This window comes from Sparus aurata, unplaced genomic scaffold, assembly GCF_900880675.1.
Source record: "Sparus aurata unplaced genomic scaffold, fSpaAur1.1, whole genome shotgun sequence".
NCBI classification, from domain to species: domain Eukaryota; kingdom Metazoa; phylum Chordata; class Actinopteri; order Spariformes; family Sparidae; genus Sparus; species Sparus aurata.
Genome location: NW_022045105.1, coordinates 236,914 through 260,024, shown reverse-complemented (window position 1 = coordinate 260,024; position 23,111 = coordinate 236,914). Strand labels below are relative to the sequence as shown.

The window sequence follows — 23,111 nt, the reverse complement described above, 5'->3', positions numbered from 1 at the left end:
TTTCTGTTGGACAGGTAATTATGTGTTCTGTTTCAGGGGGATTTGTTTTCATGAAATATGTGAGGTTTGCCAACCTGGCTACGTTTGTAGCTCATATTAGCCCAATGCTAACGTTAGCTTCTGACTAATGAGTCAGCCCAATTTCCACTGGATATGGTCCGCTGTGTTGCGGCTCCGATCCGGTTTTGCTCCGCCGTTCGGCAATCCCCACCGGTTGCGGTTTGTCGCCGCCGCGCAGTACGGTAGACAGCTGGCCTCACGATGTGTGCTAGTGTCAACACGGAGTGTTTTATTTTGGAAAAGTAACCGGATATAGTTTGTTATTTTGGCGCTTGACTTCCTGTCTGCTCCGTGCTAAATTCAGCTGAATTGCTGCGTCTTGCTCTGGCATCTCCTTCTCCTGCTGAGTCTCACTAACAGATGCACGTTCAAGTTTGTGGGGGAGTGGCTTTAGACGGAGCACTGACGGGATGGGGAGGGGGGGGAGGGGCTTAGAGGAGGTGCCACTTTCAAATCTTGCTAGCTCTCCAGGATTGTAGACCCTAGCTTTAATACATGACTTTCAAAAGTGCTAAATAAAGACGCAAAATCAGCGAACGCAATTAGTTCTAGGTTTGGTAAATCACATTGCGTGCGCTAAATTAATCTATTTGCATCTACTCCTCCCAATATTTTGCGTGTTCTGGCAGAGACGCCCATATTTACATATTCATTAAGGCAAACACGCTAAATGGATTGCGCGTGCTATTTTGCCCGTTTGAGGGACGCAATCCTCCTTGCGTCCGGTTAGTAGATCAGCTTTAACACGTGTTTGCGTGTGCAATCAAGTTTGCACACGCTTTTACACACGCAAACCTTTAGTAAATCAGGCCCTCAGAGTTCTGCCGTCTCCTTTCTGAATCGGCTCCGTTCCACATTTGCAACATAGCGGAGGCCACGAAGGAACAAAAACTACAAACATTATAGAAGAGAAAAGTGTACGAGCCAAGTCATCAAAAGTGTGGCAGCACTTTATATTAAAGTCTTCAAAGAAAACAGCTACAAGATGTGCAGAGCTGATCTCACATGGCCCGGTAGCACCACATCACTGAGACCTGAGGCCTGTACTGCGAAGGGGGCTCAACATAGCCAGGCTTTGTGCTCATGATGCAGCTCAACAAAGCCCCAAGTCCCCAAACAGAGTTAAACGGTACTGCGACGGTGGTTATCAACTTACTTTGTCAAGTCCGGTTCTCTGCTTTGTGCTCTGCGCGCATTCACATAAAAGGGGGCGTTTGGCGTCATATTATTCTACTTCCGTGCGAAAATGAATCGATCCCGGGCCACATATTTTACTCAAGATGAGCAGATTCTTATTATGCAAGGCTATGAAGAATTCAAAGAAACCATCACGGCAAAAAGTAACACTGTCACCCCCAACAGAGCGAGGGAGGGCTGCTGGCAGAAAATTGCTGACCGTGTAAATGCGATTAACAATGATTAATATTATGATCAATATTATATTAAGCCCTTAGTGTTTTAATTTCTGAAAGCTCAACATTGTGCAACTTTTACATATTAACCCTCATCCATTTAATAAATAAATACACTGAAGCAACAACTATCTTTTTTCATTTTTGAATGATGTCTATATTGTTTTCACATTTTACTGATCTCAGCGCGTGTGTGTTTTATTGAAGGCTGAGTGTGCGTAGGATATAAATGTTCAGTGTTGTTTTTGTTTTGTATCACTGTGTCGGGATGAACAAGCAAATGTAGCTACTGTCCCTGTACAATGACAATAAAGAGCTTTTTGGCAGTGAAAACAGCTCAAGCCTGTAAGATTTGTGTTTGGGCGTACACTGCCCTACAACGGGTGAAACATTGATCAGTTCATCAGTTTATTCATGGCCACATCAAAGAAATAATTAACTTTACCCATTATCTGTGACAAATAAATACTAGGTTGGCCTAATTAATATTTCATATTGCATTTTATTAAGATGTGGACGCAGCAGTCGGACATGGCAGCAAGTTAGAGCCAAATACAAAAACATCATTCAGAGTGGTATGTAGCCAAGCTGCCCCATCATTTTGTCAGTGTGGGTTCTTGCTCAGATTTTCTGCATCATCAACTGAATGTAAGTAGGTTCCCGTGGCAAAAAAAACGAAGAGCTACACAAACAGTGAGCGCTTCTTCGAGTGGCATTCCTGACACTCTGCTCAATATGTGAGTGTACCGTATTCCCTCGGCTGAAAATCTATATCGCTCATAGAGAATTTCATCAGGAAATGCCAGCGGATCAGCGCCGCTCACGTCGCAGTGCTGCCCGAATTATTCTTGCTCCCAGGTCCACCGGGTTCTCAATGAACGGTGACGCCATCTCCGAATGAGTTACACAGTGAAACAGCGGCGCTTTTATAGCCGATTTTAAGCTGAAACTCTGAACATAACCTGGTCGAGACCAGGTTATGAGCTAAGCATAAGTTACCATGGTGATCTAGCCGGGTTAAAAGAGAGCCACCTTTGTAGTACAGGGAAGCCTGGCTTTAGACTCAACATACCTCGCTAACCCACTAAACTGGCTTCGCAGTACAGGCCTCTGAAGAGAAAGCAGGTCGGAGCCACTACAGGTGAAGGAGACTCGGCACGGTGACTTAGTAAAGGTTTCAAACCCAGAAGCTGTCTACACTGATCTGTAGTGTCTGTCCCTTTAGTCACTTATTGTTCAGAGTTTTAATGAGCAGCAGGATTTGTTTGTTGGACAGGCTGACTGACAAAAGTTTGGACAGGATGAACTTTTGGACCTGATCCACTTTCATTCTTCCATCCTGAGTATTTTCAAAGTAAAAGTGATCAAACTCTGGTTAAACGTGTCACATCTGTTGTCTGAACGGTAGAAACACTGAAAACAATAAATAACATGAAGTTAACAGCAGAAAAACACCACGTCAGCACAATGAGACAGTTTAATGAATATATACATAATAATACAGACTTGTTTGTTTGTTTTGTATTCTAATCAGCTGTTAATATTCTGTTTCTGTAATAAAACATCCTGACAAACAACCTGTTTTTACATCCATCTGTTTATTATGTCACCATGGAAACCATCAGATGAGTTTATGAACACGATCACAGGTTTGTTTGTTTTTCTTCTCATCATTATAAAAACACATAAAACAACCAGAAACATCAACATCTGAGTGACACACATCTTGTTAAATAAAGCTTCAGAGACGTTTGATTTTACGTCCTGAATGTTTTTCAGGTGAAAGTGTTGAAATATAAAAACTGAAGTTGTATGGAAAGTATGACACGTGTGTTATTTTCAGAACATCAGTAAACGACAGAGTAAAATAAGATATTTAGATGTTCTGTAGATACGGGTCGCTCCACACCGACTGACCCAGGACCTGCCAGCTCATGTCACACATTCTTTTTAAAGACATTTATGTTGAAACTTTGGTTCAACTCATGACAACTTGTAAAATCCAAATAGTTGTTTTGTCTCAAATTTCACCAAAATCCTGAAATTGAGTTTAGAGAGTCAAAGTTCAAAAATCCACAAGTTAAAAAGTATTTGGAGTTCAGCTGCACGATCACATTCAGTTCATTTAAGTTTCTACATGAAGTGTTCTGGAGAAGCGGGAAAAGTTCTGGATTGTGGGTGAGTTGGCTGGTTGGAACGACCCATAATCACTACATGACTCACACACATATTGAACTCACACACATATTGAAGCGTTGAACATATTTGGTGAGAACTTAAAGCGTTGAACAAAAGAAATGAAGAGAAAATGAATGATTGAATGTGAGTGTTAAACAAATGAGTCACATACAGATTGATGAGAGTCGTCAGGACAGAAGATCTCTGAGTCCCACTGATTCTGTGCTGCCACCTGCTTTCATTTCACCATCAATTCATGTCTCATCAATCTTTTACACTTTACTTAGCACTGTTTTGCTTTCATTATTTATTTGTTCCTTCTCTAAAAGAAAACATGTTTAAGCTTTAAGAATATTAAAAATCTGTTTTAAAAAAACGTCTTTTATCCTGAAACAAGTCAGAATAATAAAATAAAAAGAGGAGTTTAAGTTGTGCTCGCTGTGCTGCAATCACACAGAATAATACTCGTTTCAGATATTTTCTAAAATCAAGTCAAAGTTTTTGTTCTTCACTCGATTTCTGATGCCAGGAAAGAAAGTTTAAAGGAGCAGTCTGTAGTTTAGTTGAAGAAATAACAAGCAGACAAAGATGCTAACAATGATTGTCATTACAATGTGTTTTCTTCTCATATAGTAATCACACTGAAATGAACAGATGTTGTGCAGTTTATCACGTCACTACAGACATAATTACATGTGTTAACCAACACCATCAAACTTTTAGTTTCATCATTAGAAACACATGAAACAAGTCAGAGTGTTTCAGGTGGAGTGTCGAGTACATTTGATCAGATTTTACTGTCCATTCACAACTTTGTTCACAATGATTCTTTACAATTAAAGCTGCAGACGAGTCAATGTTGTCTGTTTCTTACATTTCACTAATAGTTGTGGATTTTATTGGAACAAGAGCCAGAATTCAAAACAACACATGACAGAAAGTACAAGTCAACACAATTTACACAATTTAATGGAAGAAGTTTAAAATGTAAATGAAGAATCTTTTCAATCAGTTTGAATCATTTTGTACAAAGTTGACTGATGAATTTATTACAAGAAGCTGAAAGATTGATGTGACTGTGATCCTGTACAGACTCAACTGTTCAGCACTGACAATGTTTCTGTGACAGGAGGAGACTCTGCACACTAAACACCACACAGACACACTGAGGAACCAGAACTGGACCAGATGAACCCAAATCCAGGATAAAGAGGTTCAGTGAATGTGGTGTTGAAGGTGTGGAGGTGGATCAGTGAGTCAGAGGAGACTCTGTAGAAGGACAGAGTGCCAGCAGGACAGTCCACATACACTGCTACTCTACCAGAGGAGGAGGAGGAGGAGGAGGAGGAGGAGGAGGAGGGGGAGGAGGAGGAGGAGGAGGAGGAGGAGGAGGAGGAGAATGTTTGTCTGTTATTGTGACAGACAGAATAATGACCACCATCAAAACACTCCAGACGCCAGGACTGATCATTCCATCCAAACACACAGTCTTCACTGTCTCCTCTCCTTCTGATTCTTCTGTAACTCACTGATATAGAAACTCTTCCTCTCCACTCGACCTCCCAGTAACAGCGACCAGTCAGACCAGTTCTACACAGCAGCTGAGGACACCAGGACTCAAACCTCTCTGGATGATCAGGATATGACTGATCCTCCTCCACACGTGTCATCTTCCTGTTGTTGTCAGACAGTTTGATCTTTCTGCTGACTGTGTTTGTGTCGACTGTGAGCTCACAGGAATCTGATGGAGAGAAAAAGACACAACACAGCTGCAGTTATTAATGTGTCATCAGTGTGATGATGACATCACAGATGTGAATGAGTGATGTCACAGTGTTTTCATGAATGACAGTAAAAAGACACTCACATCTCCACGGACCTGGTGTCAACCATCGGACTCCAGCAGGCTCCACCCTGAAAGGAGGAGGGGGGTCAGAGCAGCACATCCTCTTTCAGCATGCAAACATGGACATGACATGACTCTCATACACAGAAACACAATCTGTCCATCAGGCTGCTTCTCCCTGTTCTCCCTGAACCTCTTCACCTCTGCCACTCTCCTCACACACTGAGAGTGAGCCACAGGATGTTGGTGTGTGTGAAAGAGGACCACAACATCTGAGAACACACACAAACCTCCTGTTGGATTTATCACTTCATCTTTATTTTATTGGATGTTGTTGCTGTTTCCTGTGGGCGACCTTACGCTTGCTGTTTGATCCAATGTCAACTTGTGCTTATGTTTCTATATTATAGGACTTTTGGATTTGGACGTCAGAACTTTTGAGGTCCGATTCCTGTTTGAAGCTTGGAGGGCTTTACTGAATCTCAGCTGCACAGTCTGCTTTTTGTTCTTGCTGTGTTTCTGCTGCTTTGTTTTACTGTGCAAAGAAACAAATACAATTTATACGTAATAAATCAATCAGAAAACATTGGACGTTGGTTCTCGACCTCTGCCACAAAACCAAGTGACAGAGACTCCCAGACTGTTTCCCTCCAGAACCTCACAAGTGTCACTGGACATGTTTGTGATAGAAACAGTTTCATGGTTTCATGTGTTGACATGTTCATGTTACTATAGTTTGGTGCTGGATTGATATCTGATGTATATTACAGCAGCAATAGTTACTGTGAGGCAGGGATGCCAACTCTCCCAATTCACGCGGGAGACTCATGATTTTTAACCCCATCTCCGTCGATGCTCCCGGTCAGTAACATCTCCCGTTAATCTCCCAATTTTACAGTGAAGGAAACAAGTAAGATTGTGGGGGATATTTGTCTCAGTATCTGGCAACCCTAGCCTGCCTGCACGGATGAGCAGGGGTGTCATTCTTCCAGATATTTTCGGCAATCTGGCTTTTCAGACCTGAAAATGCCCTTGAGAATCATGCAAATCAGTTGTTTTCAGGTATTGATAAACATAATGTAATTTGATTTTGATGATGATTTTTGTAGGTATAATATTACGGGCGAATGACGAATTTAAGTGGCACACAGTGAAAGCACTACAGTTATCTTGAAACCGATTATTATTGTCATTATTGCTATTTGTGTAATTTCTACAAGTCACCGTTTAAGTTGAGTGACTGAAATCCTCATCATCCTATTCACAAGCTGCAATAGGCGACTCATCGCACCAGGGTGAAGTTAGTTTCAGGTTGGATATTTGGCAGATATTCACTCAGGTCGCAACTTTACTGAGGTTTGCCCAGTGTGAGCAGCAGGAGGACGGTTAGCTCACCTCCAGAGCCGCGCACTGAGCCACTGGAGACTGATTTAGGGACTGTCATTTAATTACTTGATGAATGAGACGCAGCTCTTTCTATCGTATTTTAGTGCTTCCTCTGTTTTATCTGAATACTAATATGCAGAAATTATGATTTCTTTCTCAATAGCTTCCGTGTCATGTGACCCACTGACTTCTGAAAAACAATGTTAAAAAAGTTCTCTTATGCTCAAGAGGTTAACATATGTTCAAGCATCAATGTCAGTTTCTTCACTATCGTGTCTCATGTCTTAGACTTTGATTCTGAAATTCTGAAAATGAATTTTTTTTTTTAGAAATCTCGACAGTAGGTGAAAGGGTCATTTTTCAAAATGTTCTTCGGGGGATGGGCTTGCCCCCGGACCCCCCTACTGTTGCTTGGTTACCGACTCAGAGCACCGCTGCTATAAAAAAAATTAGAGGAAACACTGACTGTGTGGTTTAAAATACCAGGCAAGAAATGATGACAACCCAATGTTGGCAAGTACAGTGAGGAGAACTTCATGTCATGTTTGACAGCAGAAACAATGACAGAAAATGTCTCTTAGTCTGAAATCTGCTGTGGTGAACATGATGTGTCCAGATGTGACCAGAGGAACATCTGACTATGAAGCCAGGAATCTGTCTTTCTTTCTGTCTGTCTGTGGTTCACATGTCTCCAGACATGTTAGCTAACGTTAGCTAGCTGGCTAAAATTTCAAATGAAGAAGGATTCAAGTGACTAACGGCTGTTAGCTAGCTAGCTACTTCAGAACCCCTCACACCAAAAATGAGCGCAGGTGTATTTTGTTTATTTTTGTTATGTGTTTACAACTTGTTTGGAGTCTTGTTGTGGTAAATTCGGTGGGCCATATTTCCCAGAAATTCCATCACTCTTTGCAGCTGTGAAGACCCTCATTTCAGATAAGGTCACAGAGAGCTCAGGCTATGAAGGTGAAAGTGAATATGAGGCCAGTGTTGCTCTACAATCACCACCTCCTTAACCCACATATCCCAAACCAACATCAGTAAGTACATTTTTGTAATGATCAATTAAAAACATAAAACATTCTGTCACTGGTAATTTTGTTTGTTTTTATTCCTGTGTTTCTTTCCTTCTTACAATTAATTAGGTGCAACTAGGGAATGAGACTCCACCAGAGTGTCTGCTCATTGTTGGGAGACTGCAAAATCACAACCCACAGTGAAAGGAAAGGCCCGCACCCTTCTGCTGGGCCTGTTCAGCACTGATGTCCTACTGAAGTCCAACCTGACGGGAGGGGTCAACAAGGTCGGTCCATCTGCAGAGAGACGCAGCCTCTGGACCCCAAGAAGCTTAAAGCTTTGCTCAGTAAGACAGTAAAAAAAATGTTTAATGGATTCATATATTTTGCTTACGTTATTGTAAATGGTAAAGGGTAACAAACCTCGGGTTATTCACCGCCTGTGTCTACAGACACCAGCGATACAGCCCAGATGTGCATTTTTATTGGGATGATGTTTACAGATATGACTGTAAAAGAGGAGCTGTTAACATTACTGCTCATGAAAGAACACACGTGGGGAGAGGACATTTTTCAATCATTCAAAGACTTTGAGGAGAAAACCAGCAGCAGCTCCTGGTGTGTAAACTGTGCAGTATTGACGGCTGTTTGTCACCTATGTGCATTACTGCTGTCAATGTTTATGTGCGGCACCAAGGGTTACATTACTCTCTCAACATCAGTTATGCATTGTGTTATATAAAGTATACTCAGTGTATGTATAAATAAAGAGATGTTTAGTATTTTTCATGTAGGTAGATCATTTCGACCTGGTCATTTTGAAAGTAGCTCACAAGCTAAATCAGTGTGTGCACCCTGCTCTACAACGCCACAAACCCTATAATATATTTTGATGGTCCTCTGTTCTGTTGTGACAATAAAGTTATTCTTATAGTTTATTTTTAAACTGCATTATCAAATTATTTCAGTGAGGACTCATAAGTAACTACAAATAACTAATGTTACAGAAATGTGTTTATGTTTTGTGACGTGTTTCTGGATTTTTTAAAAATATAAATATATATATGTTGGCCGATATATTGGAACACGGATTTTTAAATCACCAAATATTTGTATCGGTATCGGCCTTAAAAATCCTTTATCTGTCGGGCTCTAAACCTTAATGATCTTTTATTCTGAAAGTCCTTCCAATAATCAGACTACAGCAGTCTACAAAATAAAAGCTGCATCTCTTCAATCAAACCTGTATCCATCTGCAGCGTCTTTCACGTTTGTCTGCAATAATCTAGTTTTCACATGGCAGCTTTAAGATACAACACTGGGGCCGAACAATCAACAATCAACATGAGCTGCAGACTCTTGATGATGCTCTGTCTCTGCATCGTGATGCATCTTATAATGGAGACATTTCATCACCTCTGTTGCTTTTAAAATTTGTAAGTTGTTTGAAAGTGAACTGAACAAGACTAAAGAGGAAAATGTAAGAGCAATGTTTTATTCTTTTAATAAAATGCTGGACATGTAAAAAAAGAAACATCTGCTTTTGTGATTTGATGTGATTAATGGGTTATGAAAACAGTTGTTAGTTGCAGCTCTATAACTTGTGACAACAAACACTACTCTGTGTTGTGTTGGTAGGGAGTGAGTCTCTCTGGTATGTGACAGAGCTACGAGCACGTTGCTGCAGTCACAGTAAAGTGCTGCTGTTATTACTGTAGTCGGACATAAAGTGTGTGGATAGACTCAGTTAGTAACTGAAACCATGTGTTGTTTGCTGCCACAGAAGATAAATTAAAAGTCCATTCATGCAACGTTGTCACGCCATCTTCCTGCATTCAACACTTTCTATAAATCTTTCAAAATGAAGGTCCTGCATTATGTAGTTATTTGAAAGCTTTTATTTTGAAGCAGCAAAATCAGGAAACATTGGATTTCCACCAGCTGCACTTTAACAGACTCCAGAACAGCTGAGAGTGAAACTGAGTCAGCAGCTACGAGCCAGGCTGAAGTAAATTACAACAGCATTAAACCAGAGGTCCACCAACTACTGTAGAGAGCTGCAGCTCTGCACAGGTCACATATCATGTTAATCAATGGAGCAGATGATTGATCACAGAATGTCTTCTTCTGTCATTTGATTTAGCTGGTGATGCAAAACACTGAAACTTTCCTGCCCCTGCAGGCTGTTATAATGATAACTACCCAAACGCAGCAGCGGTTCACCAATTCTCTGCCGTTGGTCGCTCACACAGAGTGAAGCAGCTCCGCCTTGATTACAAACTGACGTGTAATTCACACAGAAAGCCGACGCTGCGGCTCCTATAGAGGCGTGACCTACACATCATGATGATGACTTCAGTGTGTTTTTAAGGTGTTTCCCTGTTTTCATTCTGTCAATCTAAACCCACGAATGGTTTATAATCATATGGATGCTGTTATAATGTGTAGTGATTTAGAGTCAGACCGGCATGCCCTCGATATGCACAGCTGGCTTATTCATTCACACTGGTTCAGTTCGTCAATAAAGCGCCCCTGATACTACCTCCAGAGGTGGATCAGCGCCGGAGCCAAATTTCACCCCTTGCTGCCTCCGAGAAATTCACACAGAGGCGGAGGCAGAGAATTGGCAGTGTGCAGTGTGAATGTGGCTACTGACTGTCTGTGGCTGCAGCAGGACTCTTCATACCTGAGAGTGTCCAGTCTCCAGCCTGGATCCTCCAGTCGAGCAGAAAGCTGCTTCACTCCTGAGTCTCCTGGATGATTGTAGCTCAGGTCCAGCTCTCTCAGATGGGAGGGGTTGGAGTCCAGAGCTGAGGCCAGAGAAGTACAGCCTTCCTCTGTGATCAGACAGCCTGACAGCCTGCAGACACACAAAACAACACACATCACACATCAGCTGAGAGTCCTGATAATTCAGTGCACATCTGTGTTTAAGGGTTTAATATTTATCATATTCGTTATCTTAGTTTTCAATAATCAGCACTAAATGTTGAATATAACTGAAGTCGATGGAAATGCCATTAGTTTTGCAAATATTTGGCCATGAACCAACATATTGTACAGATTAAAATGATGAACTGATGATGGCAAGAAAAGAAATTACAGTTCATCCTGAGGAAAGCATATATCTTAATATATATATTATAGTTTTAGGAGGATCAGATGTGGAATGAAACTGTTCCCCCATTCCACCTTTGTAACTTTCACATCTACAGTAAGGTGGAATGAAGAGACAGTGTGAATGGGGCTTCTGTGTCTGTCTCAACCCAACCAGTTGAGACAGATGGCGTCTCACTATTTAGTCCGGTTGTGCTTGCCTGTTAAAAGTCAGTTTTTTCATTCCACTGTAACAACTGCTTGCTCATGGTTCTCTTAAATAAATTGAATTATATTAGGAGTATGATCAATACCTGCTCCAATTGTAAAGTTACATGAACTCATGACATAAAATAATGAATCCTGACCTGAGAGTTTCAAGGACACAGTGTGGACTCTTCAGTTCAGCAGAAAGTAGCTTCACTCCTGAATCCTGCAGGTTGTTGTTACTCAGGTCCAGTTCTCTCAGACTAGAGGACTGGGAGCTGAGAACTGAGGACAGAGCTTCACAGCTTCTCTCTGAGAGGTTACAGTCACCTAGCCTGGAGCGTGAACAGTAAAAAAGACATTAGATGATGCAGTATTCATAATATCATTGTAGCACATGTAAACTTGCTTTCTGTTTTACTGTAATATGTCAGAAATATGAAGAATCAACAAAACTAAATCTGGATTAAACAGACATTAAACAATAATAAGTAGCAGGGTTTCTTTAAGAGATGCACCGATCCAGTTTTTTCTGATCCAATCCCGATACCGATACCTGGACTGAGTGTATCGGCCGATACCCGATACCGATCCGATACCGTTGTTGAATTAATAATAAACTGTATACCTTCCACCATGTGAAAGGGACTAAAGGCACCAGATTTTCTTAACTAATACAAAATAATCAAACAGTTACCGAACATTGCAAACATGTGTAACATTAATAATAATAATAATAATAATAATACAATTAATTTATATAGCGCCTGTCAGGGTACCCAAGGACACAAGTAACAAAGTGGAACAAACCAAACAAAGGAACGTTTTTTCAATATCGGAGCCGATATCCGATCTTAATATCGATGGGTGCATCCCTAGTTTCTTTCTGAGAGGTTAAAGACACTCTTGACAAGAATAATGAAGAAAATTATTTTCTATTTGGGTCAATAACAGCATATTTAAAATAAAATAAAATAATGAATCTTGACCTGAGAGTTTCAAGGACACAGTGTGGACTCTTCAGTTCAGCAGAAAGTAGCTTCACTCCTGAATCCTGCAGGTTGTTGTTACTCAGGTCCAGTTCTCTCAGACTAGAGGACTGGGAGCTGAGAACTGAGGACAGAGCTTCACAGCTTCTCTCTGAGAGGTTACAGCCACTCAGTCTGGATAAAGAATAATGAGCGGACAAGAAAATTATTTCTATTTGGGTCAATAACAGCACATTTACTGCATTCTAAAGAAACTTCTCCACACTTACAGAGCTTTGTTGGAGGCTTTGACCACTGGCAGCAGCCTCAGAAGAGCCTCCTCTGAAGCAGAGTATTTCTTCAGGTCAAACACGTCCAGATCTTTTTCTGATGACAGTAAGATGAAGACCAGAGCTGACCACTGAGCAGGAGACAGTTTATCTGTGGAGAGACGTCCTGATCTCAGGTACTGTTGGATCTCCTCCACTAGAGAACGATCGTTCAGTTCATTCAGACAGTGGAACAGATTGATGCTTCTCTCTGGAGACAGATTCTCACTGATCTTGTTCTTTATATACTTCACTATGTTCTGGTTGTTCTGCGAGATACTTCCTGTCTGTGTCTGAAGACCTCGGAGGAGATTCTGATTGGTCTTCAGTGAAAGACCGAGAAGGAAGCGGAGGAACAAGTCCAGATGTCCATTTGGACTCTGTAAGGCCTCGTCCACAGCACTCTGGAGGTACTGTGTCATTGCAACTACGTTTTTTCGTGCTTCAGACTTCTGGGAGTTGATGGGATGTGTTGGTTTGTCTTTGAATAGTTTAGACCACCGGGATGTTGACTGCTTTTCTTCTGTCAACAGATTGACTCTAGAGTTGATGAATGTCAGATGGACATGAAGAGCAGCCAGAAACTCCTGAACACTCAGGTGGATGAAGCAGAACACCTTGTCCTGGTACAAACCTCTCTCCTCTTTAAAGATCTGTGTGAACACTCCTGAGTACACTGAGGCTGCTCTGATATCGATGCTACAATCTTTCAGGTCTGATTGATAGAAGATCAGATTTCCTTTCTGCAGCTGATCAAAAGCCAGTTTTCCCAGAGACTCAATCATCTTCCTGCTCTCTGGAGTCCAGTGTGGATCTGTCTCAGCTCCTCCATCATACTTGACCTTCTTCACTTTGGCCTGAACCACCAGGAAGTGGATGTACATCTCAGTCAGGGTCTTGGGCAGCTCTCCTCCCTCTCTGGTCTTCAACACATCGTCCAGAACTGTAGCAGTGATCCAGCAGAAGACTGGGATGTGGCACATGATGTGGAGGCTTCGTGATGTCTTGATGTGGGAGATGATTCTGCTGGCCTGCTTCTCGTCTCTGAATCTCTTCCTGAAGTACTCCTCCTTCTGTGGGTCAGTGAACCCTCTGACCTCTGTCACCATATCAAGACACCCTGGAGGGATCTGATTGGCTGCTGCAGGTCGTGTGGTTATCCAGAGGCGAGCAGAGGGAAGCAGTTTCCCCCTGATGAGGTTTGTCAGCAGCACATGCACTGAGGTGGATTTTGTGGCATTAGTCAGGACTTTAGTTTTGTGGAAGTCCAGAGGAAGTCGACACTCATCCAGACCGTCAAAGATGAACACAACCTGGAACTCTTCAAAGCTGCAGATTTCTTTGGTTTCAGTGAAGAAGTGATGAACAAGTTCCACCAAGCTGAACTTTTTCTCTTTCAGCACATTCAGCTCTCTGAAAGTGAATGGAAATGTGAACTGTATGTCCTGGTTGTCTTTGTCTTCAGCCCAGTCCAGAGTGAACTTCTGTGTTAAGACTGTTTTCCCGATGCCAGCCACTCCCTTTGTCATGACTGTCCTGATTGGTTCATCTCTTCCAGGTGAGGCTTTAAAGATGTCTTCTTGTCTGACTGTTGTTTCTGGTCTGTGTGGTTTCCTGGATGCTGTTTCAATCTGTCTGACCTCATGTTCATCATTGACCTCTGCAGTCCCTCCCTCTGTGATGTAGAGCTCTGTGTAGATCTGATTCAGAAGGGTTGGGTTTCCTGCTTTAGCGATCCCCTCAAACACACACTGGAACTTCTTCTGCAGGTTAGATTTAAGTTTACGCTGACAAACTGCTGCAAGATTTTCTAAATGAAGACACAACAACAAACATCATTAAGTTATTCCTAAATAAAATAAGACAATTTCCTTCCCTTAAAGTATGACTCATTGATCCATCATGTTAAATCCTTAGAGAAATCCTCTTACTGCTCTGCAGACAGTCAGCCAGCTCCTCCTGCTTCATTCTCCTCAGGAAGTGAAGTGTGATCTTCAGAAATGCCTCTCTGCTGCTCCTCCTCTGCTCTTCATCCTCACCATCCAACACCTCTTCATCCTCCCTCTGACTCTCTGAGCATTCTGGGTAATCTGAACTCAGAACCTTCTGGACCTTCTGCAGCTCGTTCTTCGCAAAAGTAACAATGTTCTCCTCCAGCAGCTGAAACAGAATATTATGTGAATGACAACATTTAACATCGGATCCATGTTGGACAGATTCACCACTGGTCTGTAAAGTGCAGCATGGAGATTATTGTGAACAGACTGGATGTAAAAGTAGTTGTTGTTCATGTACAGACCATAAATATGGAGTCCAGGTGTGTCTGGTGCTGCTGGACAGACGGACCTCTGGGAACCTCTGAGCTCTCCTGGTCGACTCTGTGGAGGAATCATGAAGAATCAGTCACATTGTGTCTGTCCACTCAGAGACAAACACAAGCTGAAGGTCATGTGGAAGAAGCCCCACATCCCTGTTGTAATAAATGTGGAGGAGGTGGAGATGCTTGACACCTCCATGTTTCGTTGGGGTGCAACTGAATAACAAGCTGAACTGGTCAGACAACACTGAAAACTTCAACAGGAAAGGACAGAGCAGGCTGTTCTTTCTGAGGAGGCTCAGGTCCTTCAATGTTTGCACTAGTCTGCTACGGATGTTCTACCAGTCTGTGGTTCAGTGTTATCTGTGTTGTGGTGGATGGGGAGGTGGCATCAGCAGCTGTGGTACAAACAAACTGAATAAGCTGGACAGGAAGGCCAGCTATGTGGTGTGGATGGAACTAGACAGTCTGGAGGCTGGAGCAAAACTAACACACCAGAGAACAGTGAGGGGAAAACACTGGCTTCATGGTTCCTTGCAAGCTGAAGGTCAGTATTCCTGTCTTCCAATCTAAAGACAACATCCCAGTGGATCTGATCAGAGAAACATGGACACTCGCTGCAAACAGGTATTTAAGTCTGTGAACTTCAGATCAACTACAGCAGCTGATTTAACAGTTGAGGGCGCCTTGAGAAAAGACAGGAGGAGTCGGCTGCTAACACATACTGTCAACGACTGAGACTGAGACTGAGCTCAGATCAACTGAATCAAAGTGAGAATAACAACTACAAACTGTTTTACTGCACGTTCCACAAACAAACACTATATGTAGTCAAACATGATGAAGAGGTTAAATCATCAGACAAATGTTAAACTGGACTGAAGAGATGAAGACTGGTTCTACTGGGCAGCTTTCACATGTGAGAATATAAATGTACTAAAGAAGAACGATGATAAAAAAACAAGTTTAAACAAATGTATCTGAATAAATATAAAACATGAATCAGTCAGATTTTCATGTTAAGAAGTGAATGAAGAATGAAGCTGAAAATAAACATCAGGTTTCAAAAAACATCTTTCTCCACATGAATCATGAAAAACATGAATCAGTCACATATTAATGTTATTAACAGCTCACCTCTTTACAGCAGGAGCTGGTTGTCCTTTAAAATGAATGGGACGATCGTTTGACTTGTCACTCTTGAAGGACACACAGCTGGGCTCAGGTCCAGGTCCAGGTTCAGGTCCAGGTCCAGGTCCAGGTCCAGTGGTTTTAGAGGGAGGGCCTCCCTCCTCTCTGTCCTCACACTGATTCATGCTGCTCATCTCACACACACTTTCATCTGGAGAGGAAACACAAATCACTCATCTGCACATCAACTGAAATCAGCCTTTGGGTCAGAAACACTCTTGAAGGACAAAATGTCTGAAAGTCGACTTCCTCTTCTAACATTTAAACTCAGAGCACATTATTCCAGAACTCACTGACTCTATTAATACATATTTCACTAAATGGCTGCTACAGGACAACAAACCAAAAGTAAATCATGTCATTAAATCTGTTTCTATTCTGTTTTTTATTGTTCTCTACTAATAAAGTCGCTCACAGCAGAAATCTGGAGACAAATGTGAAAATGTCTTCTGACAGAAAAGAGACAGTGGACTGATCCAGGACCTGTCTTCACTGATCTGCAGGAAGGAAAGTGATGTCATCAGTCTGAGTTGTATTTCAAAATAAAAGACTTTTGTCACACAGTAACACCAGTGACTCCAGAAGACGATCTCTCATTATATGTTTTATAATATTTACTTTGAATTTTATCTATGTCATTTCTACGTAAACATTATCACATTTTAAAGGGTATAATAACAGTCACTTTCCTTCTGTACATGACTGTGGAGACTTTCTGTGGAGCTTGGAGTGTTAAATAACTGATTAAAACAAATACTGACAAGTTGATTTAACCAAGAGGCAGAAATTGTTCTAATAACCTGTTGTGTTATTATAAAATATGAAAGTCTCAGGTGTGTTCAGGTGGGTTTGGTCTGTAGAGGCTATGACGTCTCACTGATGTCACGTCTCCTGTCAGAACATCAGCTGCTGGACTTGGATCAGTCCACTAGATGACATCATGACGCTGTGGTGGAGTCAACACACACGTTTCTCTGATATCTTTTAATCTAAAAGAGTCAATCTGGTCATCTGTTGTTTATTTAAAACATTTATCTGCAAAGTAAAAATTAGAATCTCTCTCTCATCACTGGCTGTAATATCACATTCACTGCTTTTATTTCACAGGCTTGTATTGTGTTATCTTCAAGGGTTTCTCTCTGTTTGAAACCTACTGAGCCTCTTCTTTTTTTATCCACTTCTGGGAATCTTCAAGTCACAGCTGTTGATGGTTTGATTGATGCAGACTAGATGATGTCATCTTGTTCACTGCGTCAGGACTAAATATTTGTATCAGCTCCTCGGCTCAATACAAACATTATTTCACTTCCATGTCCATAAAATCTGACTGAATGGTTTTTATTCCCAAGAAAAGCGACTGTCACTCCATCAGGGCGCCGTCACACATCTGTCTGTCAGGATTCTCTTTCATATTCACAACAACATGTAGAGAAGTTAAAAGTTCAGTATATCAGAGGGCTGAGATCCAGGTTGTACTTTAGCACTGTACTGAGATAATGTACTCAGTTACATACAAAGAGAGTACACTAAAAAAACTAATTCAAGGGCAATGTGATTGATTATTGATCACATTTCAGGTCAAAGTGACATAAAGAAGAGACTGTTGGTGGAGCGTCTCCACACCAGGAAGTCAGTCACAGTTGGTGCTGAGGGCTCAATCTTTATGATGACGTCATAGTAAATGGTGGGCCACATTCATGTGTTTGGGCTCAGTTGAACTTCCAGGATAACATGTATCTGATGATTACGAACAAGAACCAGAACACCAACATATTATAAGTCACATCAGCTACAGTCAAAAGCAGCAGGGAGAGGAGGAGCGACAGGAAGTCCCCAGACTCCCTTGAGTAATCACTCCATTTGGAGAGTTGTTGAGTTAAGAGAACATTTATTAACTGTGTGAAACGCTGTCGATGACAAATTCTTCATGATTCGGGCCTTCTAGTAAATTCGGCATATGTTACAGCCTCGTTTTAGGAGGTGCTGCAGCCCCATCAGCACCTCCAGCTCCTGCATCCAGGTGAACAGCTTCTCTCCAGCCTTGTATCAGTCATCAGTAAGTGGAGCTACACAGTAACAACCACTCTGTGTTCAAACACTGACCAACTAACTCCACTTCTACTCTCATTTCTCCGGCTACACTCCCACAATGATCCAAATGATGCAACACGTCTTCCCCTCGTGTGAATGCAGGTGTAATTGTTTAAAACTTTGATTTAGGTTTTGCTTCGTCCTCTGATCTCATCAGTAACATCTGGTCACCAGAAGAGGAAGAAGCACCATGACAGTGAGCAGTAAACACTAGTTCATGTTCCAGCCTGCAGCTTCTCTCTCACCAGTCTATCCTGCTAAGCCAGACACTGCAGTAATTAGTTACTATCACCTGTGGAAGTTAGTACAGCAGACAAATCCTTCAAAATAAAAGTGTGTCAGTTGATGTGGAGTAAATGTGTTTGATTTGATTATTGATCACATTTCAGTCAACAGTGACAGAAAGAGGCGACACTTCCTGTTGGAGGAGTGTTCACAGCTCTGACAGCTCATTTAGTGACACACTGACATTTTTATTCTTTCATTACAAAATAAAAGCTTTCGTCTGCTCAGCTTCCTCTGAATGCTGCTTCCTGCTGTCTCCACATCAACTACTGACGACCAACTAACTCCACCTCTGCTCTTCCTCCACCGTTCTCCTCTCAACATGGAGGATGATGTTTGTAATGGCGGCTGTTTGAACTCACAGCTGTGAGTTTGTAGAAATGAACAATGGAGCGGCAGATTGTTGCTGTTTCTAGTGTTGCTAAGCTAACGACAGCTTGTGTTAACGAGTCAAACATTTTAAATGTGTAACATTACCTTCAGCTGGAGGTTCACACGGACACGACTGTCTGCACCACAACCATCACAGTGAATGAGACTTTGGACCGGCGCCGCCCGAAGAGGCTGTTAGAGTTACACATTAATCACATCGTATGAATCATATGAGTGAAATCTGATGACTTGTGTGTTTAATGAGAGTGTAAAGGTCAAAAACATGTTCAGTTGTTGTTACTTTGGTTCAACAAAGCAGCTTTAGTGACTTTTACAGACCAACATCACTTTAACTGACTGTTAGTTTCTATGAGGTCACTACACAACAACTCACACACAACTCACAAGTTGTCATGAAGAAACATTCAGGTAAAAACTTGTGTTATAAAATCCTTCAGCTGTGCTGACGGACGGTTGGATTTTTCTGTTTATATATATAAGTAGGAGTCAAAATATTTCCTTTCTTGACATCTAGTGAGTTTATGTTGCTGACTTATTAGACTCAGTAGTGAACTGGCTGCTTTTCCATCTCCAGCTGAAGCTACAGGCTGTCAGACTGTCACCTCTGAGCTACAGAGTGCTGTTAGGAGACAGGACGGACACACAGGCTGTGTCCAAATTCAGGGGCAGCATCCTTCAAGGACCCACCCTTCCTCAGCCAGCAAAGGCAGGGTCCTTCAGAGAGACCTGCAGGCAGCGTCAGCCTGTTGTGAAATTGGACGGTCTACCCTTCGCAGCATTTCCTGGTTGCGTCACCATTTGTTCCCGCCCCGCACCTCACTATTTCTGGTGAGGTAAGGTCCGCGAAAGTGACAAGAAGAGTAAAGTTTGACTGTCAGGTCTGTTTGAGCTTCAGGATTTCCTGATTTCCTTTTTAATCCTCCTGCTTGTGGAGGAAGAGGAGAAGCAGCTGGTTTATCTCCGGCTGAGAGGACCGTGGAGAGGTAAACCTGTTATTGAACCCACAGTAATGTTATCAATATAATCATTATTAGCTAGCTAACAGTTTGGGGTCATTAACATACAGATACATTACATTAATGCTGACATATAAACTGCTGATCGCCACTTAGGGTTTTAATTTAGATTTTAAAGGCGTTGTATTTAAAATGTTTGGTAGATAGTTTTGTTTGCTGTAATTTATTATGATTATTATTATTATAATTAGAGCATGAAATTATAATTCTTGCCTCTTTCTTAAAACATTCTTAGTGACCTGACAGCCGTCGGTCGAGTCAGAACTGCAGACCCAGTAGATGGAGGATGTGGTGGACAGAGGAGACTGGACCCCCAAACACCCTGAGTACCGACCCAGATGATGTCCCACTGACACCATCCAGCCCAGCAGCACTGCAGGGACTCCTGCTCAGCCTGTTACTGTACATCATCTATAAGTGTTTGAATATGTTTTTTAATAATGATTGTTTTTGTTAATAGTTAATAATAATCTGTAAATAGTTATTTATGCTGTAATTTTGTAAATAGTTGTAAATGTTAAGACCTTCAAGATAAAAGAAAACATTCAATCCCTTGTTGTTCCTGAAAAGTAGCACTTGATGCTGTTTGCTGTTATAAATTGTACTTAAGTTGTAAATACTGAGTGGAATAGAGAATGTGTTACAATAAAACAATATTTTATTTCATGAATTATATAACATGAACAATTATGAACAAATAATTTAAAAATAACTCATATATTTAACTAAATAACAGATATAATGTAAGGATTGTCCTCTGGAGCAGAGAAGAGCCTCTCCATCCTCTCTGCAGCCTCATGTCCTCCTTCATCCTCCTCGAAGCAAGAGAAAAGGTAAACTCAAGATCACATTAACACAGGGATGCAAAGATTTACAAAAAGTGACATCAGGACTGACAAATCGGCTATTTATTATTTATTATTATATATTATAGCCATACTCCCATCCAGTCGGCGGAATGTTTTGCCCTGTGAACAAATGTTGTTCTGACTTCGGACAGTGATGAAGCTTCTCTGTTTACTCCCTAAAACACGATGGAATGTGAAACACACCAAAGAGTTCTAATACAGCAAAATAATATAATCATAAGGATAATAATCATAAACATAGCTCTTTATTCCAACGTTTAACTAGACTTTACAGGGATCACTGCCTGATCTAAATCTGTTCATCTTGGTCCATTTATGTACAAGAAGTAAAACGAGTCTATAACATTTGAATGCGAGATCTGCGCCACTTGAGGTCGCCATTATGTGTTTATTTATTTCTTCTCTTTAGGCGCGCAATAAATCTTGGGCAATTTGTAGCCGCGAAGGATAGTAGCGGTGTGTCCTCCATGAACAGGCAAAAGAAGGAGGCATTTGTGGGGAGCATTTGGAGCACACTTTGAATTTGGACAGGCTTTGCGCGGCTTAGTGACGTAATTGCACTTCAGATACGCACTCCGAAGGATGCTGCCCCTGAATTTGGACACAGCCATAGACTCGACTCCATCTGCCCTGATGCTCCAAAGTTTATCCTCGGGGATTTTAATCATTGCACCTTGACCAAGTCACTGAAAACCTATGAACAATATGTGTCTTGTGCCACCACTATAAGAAACTCAACGATTGATCTATGCTATGGTTCAGTAAGCAGTGCTTATAAATCCTTGCCCATGCCGTCTCTTGGTGCTTCCTACCACAACTGTGTGTTTTTAATGCCCACGTATAAGCCTGCCCTCAGACGTCTTGAGCATGAAGAGAAAGAAGTCCAAATCTGGTCGGAGGACAGTGTTTCATCTCTCCAGGCCTGTTTGGACTGCACTGATTGGGACTGTTTCTATGATAGCTGTGAGAATATTGACGTCCTCGGTGACACGGTTTCCTCCTATATTTCATTCTGTGTAAACTCTATTATCCCATCAAATAAAGTTGTTGTTTATCCTAATAACAAACCCTGGGTAACTAAGGAGCTCAAAACCGTTATTAACAAAAAGAAAAGGACCTTCTTCACAGGTGATCTTCTTGAGAAAAGGGCCCTCTCCAGGGAGGTGAGGAAAGAAATAGCAAAGGCTAAAGTAAACTACAAGAATAAAATCGAAATGAGGTTTGCAGGTGGCAATATCAGAGCAGCTTGGCAAGGACTTAAATCAATAGCCTGTGTTAACAAGCAGGCAGATGAGGCCAAGCAGCACACCACCATTAAAGGAGTACCGGATGCTGAGTTACCAAACGCTTTCAATTGTTCTTTTTCTCGTTTTGAAAGTTGTGATTTTACTCAGAATATCTCTGCATTGAAGAATTCTCTTGTACCCCTGACTGATTTTGTTATATGCAAAGATCAGGTTACAGCTTTGTTGAAGAAAACCAACATAAGGAAGGCTGCGGGCCCAGATGCTGTCTGTGGGCGCACACTGAGGTACTGTGCCAACCAGCTCAGTGAGTTTTCTCTACACTCTTTCAGATGTGTGTCAATCACTGTCAGCTTCCTTTAATTTGGAAAAGCTCAACAATAATTCCAATCCCCAAAACAAAAAATCCTGAGCAACTTACTGAGTTTAGGCCTGTCGCTCTTACATCACTTATTATGAAAATCTTTGAGAAAATTCTGAAAGATGAGATTGTCTCTTTAGTGTATGACAAATTAGACCCCTTACAGTTTGCATATCAACCTGGAAAAGGTGTGGAGGATGCTAAGCTCCTCATCCTTGACAAAATCTACAAGCACTTGGAGAAGCCAAAATCACATGTGAGACTTTTATTTGCTGACTTCTCTTTAGCTTTTAACAAGATGCAACCACATATTTTAATTCAACGACTTTCCTCATATTTTAATCTACCTGATCAGTTCTTATTGTTGCTTCTAAACTTTTTAACTGATAGGAAGCAGCAGGTCTTAGTTAATGGAGCTTTGTCAGATGTTGTGGTTACAAATACAGGCTCCCCACAGGGTTGCGTTCTATCTCCCCTTCTTTTTATTTTGTATACAGACAGTTGCAGGTCTCACAAAGAGGGCAGCTACCTGCTGAAATTCTCGGACGACACGGCACTTCTGACTCTCCTCCAGGGGTCAGAGTCAGACCACGGTAGTGCCCTGCCAGACTTTGTTAGCTGGTGTGATGAAAATTTCCTCGATCTTAACGTGAACAAAATCATTGATTTAAAAAAAAAAAAATGGTGGAAAACCTAAGGCAAGTACAATTCATGGGAATAAAGTCGAAATTGTTGAAACTTATAAGTACTTAGACACTGTTTTTGATTCACAGCTGAAGTTTGACAAAAATATTGAGTCCATTGTCAAACGAGGCCAGCAGAGAATCCACTTACTAAGAAAGCTGA

General features: G+C 41.5%; 1 protein-coding gene across 1 annotated transcript; it reads right to left on the bottom strand.

Annotated features, from left to right (window-relative positions):
- Window positions 1-4,822: 4,822 nt before the first annotated feature.
- On the bottom strand, window positions 4,823-14,872 carry LOC115577620 (NACHT, LRR and PYD domains-containing protein 3-like; the record flags this gene model as incomplete). Its single annotated transcript, XM_030410496.1, has 7 exons — window positions 4,823-5,391; window positions 5,518-5,564; window positions 11,363-11,536; window positions 12,191-12,364; window positions 12,460-14,308; window positions 14,430-14,658; window positions 14,798-14,872. Coding segments are annotated over 7 exons (3,117 nt in total), but the record flags the coding sequence as incomplete, so codon positions are not given.
- Window positions 14,873-23,111: the final 8,239 nt, after the last annotated feature.